Below are 10,855 nucleotides of genomic sequence, written 5' to 3' on the forward strand. Positions count from 1 at the left end.
TTTTTTTTGAGACGGAGTCTCGCTCTGTCGCCCAGGCTGGAGTGCAGTGGCCGGATCTCAGCTCACTGCAAGCTCCGCCTCCCAGGTTCACGCCATTCTCCTGCCTCAGCCTCCCGAGTAGCTGGGACTACAGGCGCCCGCCACCTCGCCCGGCTAGTTTTTTGTATTTTTTAATAGAGACGGGGTTTCACCGTATTAGCCAGGATGGTCTCGATCTCCTGACCTCGTGATCCACCCGTCTCGGCCTCCCAAAGTGCTAGGATTACAGGCTTGAGCCACCGCGCCTGTTCGAGCAGTTTTCTTAATGGGTCTACAATAAACGTATATGCTTGGACATTTAGCAACATATATTGTTATATCTCTATATTGATTCATATGTGCTTTATTTTCTGTATAGGTATCATGACATGCCAGATGTCATTGACTTCCTTGTGCTACATCAGTTTTATAATGAAGCCAAAGAAAGGAACTGGCAGATTGGTAAGTATAGAATTGTTTTTTAATAACTATTAAGCTTTTCTACAGTAAGTAACTTTTTAATTGTGATTGAACAGAAAGAAACTAGCTTATCATTTAGCTGAAAAAAGCTATCAGAGAAACTAGAAAACTTAAGTTAAAATTTCCTTTTAGTTATTTCTCATGCACATTGTGTGTGACATATAATCTCTAAACCTTCTGCAAATATCTACTCTATTAGTATACAAATAGGAATATAAAGAAAATTTGCAAATGTCAGTTGCCCTAAAATAGAGCACTTTACACTTAGGTTCTAAAACAGATGATTACTGATCCTGATTTGTTTCCTTTTTTCCTTCTTCCATCTTTATTTCCCTCCCTGTCACCTTCACACCCTCTTTTGCTCGTTTACCTTCCTTCCTTTTCTTTTTTGAGTATAAAAAGCAGTATAACAATAATGTAAAGGAAAACATTTTAAAAGTTAAAGAAATTTGCTTATAGCTCTATTGTGTAACAATACAATACAGAACATAAGGATTTTTAAACTATTGACTTTTTTGCACACTTAATTACTTTGGCCTGAATTTTAAAAATCTAATTGTAGCCATACATATTAGTTCATTTTCACACTGCTATAAAGATACTACCTGAGACTGGGTAATTTATAAAGAAAAAATTGTTTATTTCACAGTTCCACATGACTCGGGAGGCCTTAGGAAATTTACAATCATGGCAGAAGGCAAAAGGGAAGCAAGACTTTCTTCATATGGCTGCAAGAGACAGAGAGTTAGAAGGGGAAGTGCCACACTTTCAAACCATCAGATCTTGTGAAAACTCACTTACCATCACGAGAACAGCATGAGGGAAACTGCCCCTATAATCCCATCAACTCCTACCAAGTCCCTCCCCGGATGCGAGGGGATTAGAATTCAAGATGAGATTATGGTGGGGACACAGAGCCTAGCCATGTCATTCAGCCCCTGGCCCCTCCCAAATCTCATGTCCTCATTTCAAAACCAGTCGACAGTCCCCCAAAGTCTTAACTCATTCCAGCATTAACCCAAAAGTCCACATCCAAAGTATCATCTGAGACAAGGCAAGTCACTTCTGCCTATGAACAAGTTTGTTACTTGCTAGATATAATGGGGGTACAGGCATTGGATAAATACACCCATTCCAAATGGGAGAAATTGGCCAAAGCGAAGGGACTGAAGGCTCCATGCAAGTCTGAAATCCAGCGGGGCAGTCAAATTTTAAAGCTCCCAAGTGATCTCCTCTGACTCCATGTCTCACATCCAGGTCACGCTGATGCAAGAGGTGGGTTCCCATGCTCGTGGGCAGCTCCATCCCTGTGACTTTGCAGGGTATATCCCCTTTCCCAGCTGCTTTCACAGGCTGGCGTTGAGTGTCTGCAGCTTTTCCAGGCACACTGTGCGTGCTGTCGGTGAATCTGCCATTCTGGGGTCTGGAGGATGGTGACCCTCTTCTCACAACTCCACTAGGCAGTGCCCCAGTGGGGGCTCTGTATGGGGGCTCCAACCCCACATTTCCCTTCTGCACTGCCCTAGCAGAGATTCTCCATGAGGGCTCTGCCCCAGCAGCAGAGTTTTACCTGGATATCCAGGCATTTCCATACATCCTCTGAAATCTAGGTGAAGGTTCCCAAACCTCAATTCTTGACTTCTATGCATCTGCAGACCCAACACCACGTGCAAGCTACCAAGGTTTGGGGCTTGCAACCTTTGAAACAACAGCCTGAGCAATACCTTGACCCTTTTTATTCATGGCTGGAGCTGGAGCAGCTGGCAAACAGCACCAAGTTCCAAGTGTGCACAGAGCAGGGGAGCAGCCCCAAGAAACCATTTTTTCCTTCTAGGCCTCGGGGCTTGTGATGGGAGGGGCTGCCTTGAAGAGCTCTGACATGCTCTGGAGACATTTTCCCCATTTTCTTGATGATTAACATTTGGCTCCTAGTTACTTATGCAAATTTCTGAAGCTGGCTTGAATTTCTCCTCAGAAAATGGGTTTTTCTTTTTGGAGACAGAGTCTTGCTCTGTCGCCCAGGCTGGAGTGCAGTGGCCAGATCTCAGCTCACTGCAAGCTCCGCCTCCCGGGTTTACGCCATTCTCCTGCCTCAGCCTCCCGAGTAGCTGGGACTACAGGCACCCGCCACCTCGCCCGGCTAGTTTTTTGTATTTTTTAGTAGAGGTGGGGGTTTCACCGTGTTAGCCAGGATGGTCTTGATGTCTTGATCTCTTGACCTCGTGATCTGCGCGTCTCGGCCTCCCAAAGTGCTGGGATTACAGGCTTGAGCCACCATGCCCGGCCAGGTTTTTCTTTGTTATCGTTATCAGTCATCAGGCTGCAAAATTTCTGAACTTTAATGCTCTGTTTCCCTTTTAAAGATAAGTTTCAATTCCAAACGACAACTTTGTGAATACATAAAACTGAATGCTTTTAACAGCAGCCAAGTCACTCCTTGAATGCTTTGCTGCTTAGAAATGTCTTCCACCAGATACCCTAAATCATCTCTCTCAAGTTCAAGGTTCCCCAGATCTCTAGGGCATGGGCAAAATGCTGCCTGTGTCTTTACTATAGCATAGGATGTGTGACCTTTACTCTAGTTTCCAATAAGTTCCTGATCTCCGTCTGAGACCACCTCAGCCTGGACTTCATTGTTCATATGACTATTAGCATTTTGGTCAAAACCATTCAACAAGTCTCTAGGAAGTTCCAAACTTTCCTACATCTTCCTTGATTTACAGCCTGCCTTGAAGATCTGTAATATACAAACTAGTATGAAGAGATATTTAAAGAAAGCTAAAAGCAAGATAGAAGAATCAACTGCATTTATGTACATATGTAATACAATAAGAAGTGTGCCTAATGATGATGCTAAGGAATTGAAAAAAGTTAGCATTTATTTAAGAAGACGTTTTGATATGTAATTTATTTCAGAAAGATTTCTACCACTTGGAAATCAAAATACATGAAGAGGTTAAAACGTAAAATAATCACTTATCTCGAAAACCTAGATGGAAGCTTCTGATAATGCTAGATACAATGTTACTTCTGTAGTCAACAAAAAGCAGTAATTTAGAGTGGGAACAGAGCTAATATTCTCAAGCGCATCCTTTTAAGAATTTTAAAACTTTATAGGTGATAGATTCCGCAGTATAATAGATGACGCCTGGTGGTTTGGAACTGTGGAGAGTCAGCAGCCTTTTCAACCAGAGTATCCTGATAGTTCTTTCCAGTGTTACAGTGTTCAGTAAGTATGTTTATGATCTTTTATGCCTAATATGATATTGTCGTAGTATGTGGACTTTTAAAAACCTCCACCAGGAGTAATGCCCTTTTATCTGACTTATCTAGTCTCACAATACCTATACCTGTAAAGAAGAAATTTGATGGTAAAGTGCTCAGTTCTTCCCTTTAGTTAAAGCAAAGTTCTTTGTTTTCTTTGACTAAAGCAAAGTTCTTTGTTTTCTTTGACTAAAACAAAGGAATAACTAAACACTTTATTTCTACCTCTTTTATTGTCTGCATTTTAATTATTTCTGCTTCAGACAAGAATTGCAACTATTTTTTAATGGGAAATACAGAAACTAATTTACTACTTAAAGTAATTGTTATTGCTGGAATATAGCAATGAATATTAGTACTTAGTCTTTTGTTTAGTTGTATGAATTCTAGGCAGAGATGGTTGCCTCATGTTTGGAAGTACTATTTGTTTGCAACATTTACTTTAATTCTTCTTGAAAATCCAGAGTTGTAAGATTGCTAACAAATAAATCCTCTCAAGAATGATAGAAGAAATGTTTATTCTATGAGGACTTTTAGTCTCCATATTGACTAAAAGTAGGCTTTCTGCCCTCTAAGTTTCATAGAGATGGACCATGTTTTCTCTATTAGAAGTTTATTGTTATCTGTATGTAACCAGAGTTGTACTTTCAAGACAACTGTATTGCCCTTTTCAAATCTCACCCCCAAGAAGTCATGTAAAATTGTGGTAGTATATGAAAGGAAGTACTCTATGATCAATTTGATTTGTATCTTCTTATTTTTTGATAGCTGGGACAATAATGAGAGAGAAAAGATGAGCCCCTGGGATATGGAGCCAATTCCAGAAGGAAGTAAATATGCTTTTAAAAATGAATTATAATTCTTTTAAAAGTAAAATGATATTCACGTGATATTGGAAACTAATTTTTTTCTGATTTTTTAAAATCTTATACCTAGCTGCCTTTCCAGATGAAGTTGGTGCTGGTGTCCCTGTCTCCCAGGAAGAATTGACTGCTTTGCTATACAAACCCCAGGAAGGAGAGTGGGGGGCTCATTCCAGAGATGAAGAATGTGAACGGGTTATTCAGGGCATCAACCACCTTCTTTCCCTGGGTATGATGAATGTGAAAAAATTTTAGGAGCATGCAGAGGAGCTAGGAAAATCAGCAGAAATTTTAAGTTCTACAAAAGGATATGCAGTTTCTCACTGTATACTTTACTTTTAACTGAAGAAGCACAGTGATTCTAGTTTTAATATTAACAGTTTTATATGCTTGGCCAAAGTAATAACTGATAATTTTCTTTAAGCAATCTGGGGGATAATAGTGAAGGTAACCATGTAAGTGTCTATTTCCTTTTTGCATCACTTTGATTCTCTAGCTATTCCCTGAGCCTGACTTTGGATGGGTGTTTTGGTAAGGACAGTGGATGAGTAATGTATTTTACCCACATGAATAGTTAAATTTTCTAAAACATGTCACTTGAGAAGTTTCGCATTTATCTAGGAAAGACAGAAATCTGAAGTTAAACCCAGTGCTCTTCTAATTTTATTTTACCTGATTTGAACCAGTGTATCATGCATGATTCATAGATAAGATGTCCAAATATAAAGAATAACATTCTTTTTGTATAATGGAATCCTCATGGTTTTAGAAATGTAGTATATCACCCTCCCTTCTTGTTTATATATGAATAAATGTTTGTTACCATGAGATGTACCTTTATAGCTACCTTATTTGATTTTAATGATTTTGTAGATTTTGCCAGCCCTTTTGCTGTTCCAGTGGATCTCAGTGCCTACCCCTTGTATTGTACTGTAGTTGCTTATCCAACTGACCTCAATACCATCAGGCGGAGACTTGAAAATCGCTTTTACAGGTCTGTTTTGTTTTTTTTTTTATCACTTATTATAAAATTTATAGCTTTATGGCTTTTTGCTTTCCTTTTTGAGATCTGCGTTTTCATAGTATAACGTGATCATCCAAAAGATCCACACTAAAATTTCCTTTAAAAATTTAGAACATTAATTTCCCTTTATTTAGTAGATTCTCACTCTTGGGGATAGAGAAGAAAGGCTGAGAGGAAAATATGGGTAGTACAAATGGTGTGTAAAACAAAAAGTACATTTAACTTTAGTTTATTAAAGGCAATTTAAGTGGTTTATGAATTCATCATGATTAAGGTGCTACAGATTTGGAGCATGTTTAAATCCTCTGTTGGAGAATTTGGTCACAGTTAATTAGATTTAGTTACCAGCCCTGAAATATATACAGGAAAGGAGCCAAGTAATTTTTTTCTTTGTTTTGGTTGGGATGGGAGATGATTATGGGAAGGCAGTAGAGGGCATTTCTTGGTCCCTCTCTCATCCAAGTCTCCTACTGACCACAGTATTCCATGACTGGTTAATCTGCCTTTGCAATTGAGAACTGGTTATATTTTTATAACATATTATTTTGATTTGATATTTATATCATAAAAGTAATTAGATAAAAATCTGTCATTTTTTAGAATCTGTTTTTTGTTGTTGTTGTTGTTGTTGCTCTTCTTTGCTCTTCCCCTGAAAACTAAAGTAAACATTCTTTTGACTTTGTCAAATGACTCTTTACCCATAATGTCCTAGGTCAGTTTAAGTTTTGTATATACATTCCAGTGGTTCAAAATCCCTGCTTGTGCTTTAAATACTGTAACTGTATCATCTCCTTTTAGTGCTCATCAGTCAAATATTTTGAGTTATATGCATATTGGAACACCTTTGACATACTATGTTTAAGTACATATTTGTTCCATATTGTATATTCCTAAAATATACTCTAAATATATCAGCCAAGACTAACAGAGTATTTTTTCTTTCACAGGAGAATATCAGCATTAATGTGGGAGGTACGCTATATTGAGCATAATGCCAGGACTTTCAATGAGCCAGACAGTCCTATAGTTAAAGCAGCTAAAATTGTAACTGATGTCTTACTTCGATTTATTGGGTAAGAAGCAGTTTTAGCTTCCAGAGAATCTAACTTAAGGTTTTTAAAAAATGAATTTTAAAAAAATTAATTGAAAAATTGTAAAAATTACTGAAGCTATTGAAATGACTTGTTTCTTAGGGATCAGAGCTGTACTGATATACTGGATACTTATAATAAAATTAAAGCAGAAGAACGAAACAGTACTGATGCAGAGGAGGTAAGAATCACAGCATGATTAGTAGGAATGAATTACTTTTCTCTTATTTGAAGTACAGTATTATGTGTAAATGTTGTAATTGGCCATGAAGAGCAAAACAGATTTTTGAAAGCTGGCTGAATACCAGCGTCTTTTAAAGTGTACTTAGATGGCATATACCAAAAATAAAATAGTGCTGCAGGGTTTATTCAGAGACAGGGGGCCAGTCATCATATTTGACACAGTGGGTGTAAATGATGAGAAATCAACACTTTATTTTCCAACATTTAGAAACAAGACAAGTGCTCAATATTTTAAAAGAATGCTTAGTTGATGGAAATTTCAGTAAGGTTTTTATTTTCTATATGCTGTATAGAAAATATTAAAGTATTTTAAAGTTTCAGGCTTGAAAGTCTAAATTTTCAGTAGTTTCGTGAAATTGCTACTCAATTTCCTTTCTGAAAATTTATAAAGATAAACCAGTCTCTTCTGAATGAAATGGAAGTAGTACGCAGCAGACCCTCATATTCCTGATTTCCCCCTATGTTTCTAATTTACACAAAGCCATATTTGACTGGAGGTTATGATCGAAACAAAAACCAAAATAGAGGTTGGAACAATATTGGAAAGTGGTAATTCACAAATCTTTACTGGAAAACAATTCATCCCAGGGATGAGTGACTCACATGTGCTAGATTGTGTTGCAGTGGCATGAGATATTTTGCATGTTTATATTATTTATACTGTTAATCTCCAGAATGGTAAATCTCCAATGCTGTTTTTTTAATTTTTTCATGAAAATGTGTCTGACAATGAAATATATTATTGCAGTTAAATGTTATTTACATAATAAGGAAAACATGATATACCAATTAGATATTATTATAGTTTCTTGAAACCTAAGAAAATCTATCACTAATATTTTTTATATTTTCTTATATATTCCTTATATTTTCTCTGATCTTTCACATAAATGTGTTTTAGCTCGAAATTTGGTGTAGCAGGAATTTCACCTCAGAGTAGCACTGTTTGGGTTAAAATAGAAAACTTAAGTAAAATGTAACTCAACAGCTTTATTTTATTAGAAAGGAGTACCAGTATCTCATGAGCTACTTTTGATTTTCTACTACATATTACCCATTATTTCACCATCACTAGTGGTGCTTGGGTCTTGACTCTTCATATTAAAAAAATTATCCCTTCGAGAGATACTTAAATGAAATAGATCTCTTTCCTATAGGAAAATATAAATGCATATTATATGAGATCTATTTCTTGAAATGGCAATGGAGTAATCATGAATAATTAATAATTGTATATTAAATGAGCATGTCATATAGAATAAGGTTTTAAAATTACTAACAGGTACAATTTTAGCAAATAGCAACCACTATACTGTTCCCCTCCTTTCTGATTCTTATTTAAAGAGAAACCTTGTTTAATTCTTCTTCCAGTATATTTTCCAGCTTGTACACTGCATATTGGGAAAGTCTGGCTTGAGTCTCCCTCTATCTTTTGTTCTACTTGCTGCTTCAGTGGGGAAGTTAACTGTGATTTTATTTCCCATTTATTTGTAAATGTCCATCTAATTTATATGACTTTGAATGTAACTTACAGTCTTTTCTCACTCTTCCTTTTAATTTAGGATACAGAAATGGTTGATTTAGATTCAGACGGTCCTGGTACTTCATCTGGAAGAAGGGTGAGTAAATAAGTGAACTGCTGAGGAGATGCGTTTTCAGGTTTCCTGTGTCAGTGATCCCTAAGACCAACCCCATATTTGGAGAATTGCTAGAAGGATTCTTGTAACTAAGTATATTAGGTATGCTCATTGATAAGATTTACTACAGTGATGCAGTAAGGGTACCCAGTTGAATCATGGGGAAAAGACACCGGCAGAGTCTGGAGAAATTTATGTACAGGCTTCCTTATTCTATTAATATCTTTCCCCTGTGTGGGGTCACATATCACACACTTTTCCAGCATGTGTGTGATTAGAGACTCAGTCCACAAAGATTTTACTGGGGCTGGTTATTTGGGTACCCTCTGACTATCACATACTGAGATTCCAGATTCCCAGAAGGAAATCAGGTATTCAGCACAAATCACATTGTTTATACTGTCTAGGGGCAGTAAACTGTCTTAATAATTTAGGAAGCCGTTCAAATGCCAAATTCCCAAATGCCAGCCAAGGCAACCTTGGAAGCAAGTTCTGGCCTGCTTTGTTAACTCTTTTGTGCAGACTTCTGCTCTATAATAATTAGACATGTAGTTATTTTATATAAAGAACAATATATTTTGAAATACTGAAAGAGATCGCAACAAAATCAAATGGTACAGAAGAGAATTTATCATGACCTCAAAGGATTTCCGGGAAACAAAAATCATTCAAGTATTCTTTTGAGAAAAATATGATGCCATTGTCAAGTATACTTAACTACCAGCAAATATTAAGGCATTATAACTTGATCTTGTAGAGGAAAGAAGCATTTGTTCCTCTGTACATTATTTGAAGTTCAGATTTGAGTACTAGAATTCTTGCCATTTCCATGAATATAATGTCTAGGTTTTTTTGCTCATTAATTATTTTTGCCAGTGAAAATACTATCTAAGCTAAGAATCTAAAATAGCAGCTGCGCTATATATATACAGATAGATATATTAACATTAGGGACTCATGAGAAAATCAATTGAGTTAAGGAAAGATCTTTTACATATAACTCTATTAAAATCTGTAGGTCAAATGCCGAGGCAGAAGACAGTCTTTGAAGTGTAATCCTGATGCTTGGAAAAAACAATGCAAAGAACTATTGAGCCTCATTTATGAACGTGAAGACTCAGAGCCATTTCGACAGCCAGCCGATCTTCTTTCTTACCCAGTAAGCATACAGTTGTTTAAATAATTGTCAGTATGATAATTTCCCATAAACGTCCATGCTAAAATCTAGATATGAGCAATGTTCTCACTCCCTGCTTTCCTTTCTTTTTTTCCAATCTTTTGATTANAAAAAAAGCCATGTCTTATTACCTTTAACACTTAGTGTAGTGCCTGGCATTTAGAGAATCTTCAGATATTAATAAGTTGTTCAAGTAATAATGAAATACTATGCCAATGTTAAGTAATTATTTATATTGAAAGTAATAATTTATTGGTATTCTCATGAATAGGAGCAAGAGTTTGTTAAGATTGTAGGAATCAAATATGAGGTTGGCCCACCCACACTGTGCTGCTTGAAGCTTGCATTTCTGGACCCAATTTCAGGCAAAATGACTGGAGAATCTTTTTCCATTAAGTGAGTAGTTATCTCTGGGTCTCTGTGTTTGAGTGTGTGTATTTTAATACCTACTGTATATTCTACAGAGTACAGGGCTCAATGGGAGAGAAAATACTATAGCATTCTGTACTACAGGATTTAGAATTATAAGACCAGAGTTTAATTCCTAGTTTGTTTCTCCATTTTATTTATATTTGTGTGTGTGTGTATGTGTGTGTGTATGTATGTATTTATGTTATGGATAGTTAGATAGGTTCATAAGCAAGTTACTTAACCTCTCTGAATTTGTGTCTTCATTTGTAAAATGGAAATGGTAATCTCTTCCTAAAGATTGTTGTGAGGCATCGAAGACAAACCTTTATAATTCCCTAATCGAATGTTTGAAACATGGTAGTTGCTTTTATTTCTATTAATGATAATAGGAATAATAAGTCAGAGATTCTTTATGTGAAGCTGAGTTTAAAATGTAAGGAGATTAAAGAACATTAATTCATACTCCTTAATATAAAATACCTCATATTAATGTTTATAAACCTGTATTGGCATCTTGATATTTTCAAAGTACTATGACAGTAGGCAGGGCACTCCCAAACAGATCAGATAGGATGGTGTTTAAGTAAAGACATTTCTAGGGACTGTGAGGTTTGCACAATTTTCTTTTTTTCTTTTTTTTTTTTTTT

At 36.3% G+C, this 10,855-nt stretch overlaps 1 protein-coding gene across 1 annotated transcript in view; it reads left to right on the plus strand.

Moving 5' to 3' along the window:
• The window catches only part of BRWD3 (bromodomain and WD repeat domain containing 3), a 54,740-nt gene that overhangs the window by 21,129 nt on the left and 22,756 nt on the right, over window positions 1-10,855 (plus strand). The window contains exons 9-17 of the mRNA XM_017855298.1: window positions 398-480; window positions 3,616-3,727; window positions 4,531-4,592; window positions 4,699-4,854; window positions 5,499-5,619; window positions 6,597-6,722; window positions 6,843-6,921; window positions 8,546-8,602; window positions 9,639-9,779. Coding sequence (XP_017710787.1) covers window positions 398-480; window positions 3,616-3,727; window positions 4,531-4,592; window positions 4,699-4,854; window positions 5,499-5,619; window positions 6,597-6,722; window positions 6,843-6,921; window positions 8,546-8,602; window positions 9,639-9,779 — 937 coding nt within the window. The remainder of the gene's footprint in view (window positions 1-397; window positions 481-3,615; window positions 3,728-4,530; window positions 4,593-4,698; window positions 4,855-5,498; window positions 5,620-6,596; window positions 6,723-6,842; window positions 6,922-8,545; window positions 8,603-9,638; window positions 9,780-10,855) is intronic.

This window comes from Rhinopithecus bieti, unplaced genomic scaffold, assembly GCF_001698545.2.
Source record: "Rhinopithecus bieti isolate Rb0 unplaced genomic scaffold, ASM169854v2 scaffold_41692, whole genome shotgun sequence".
Classification (NCBI taxonomy): domain Eukaryota; kingdom Metazoa; phylum Chordata; class Mammalia; order Primates; family Cercopithecidae; genus Rhinopithecus; species Rhinopithecus bieti.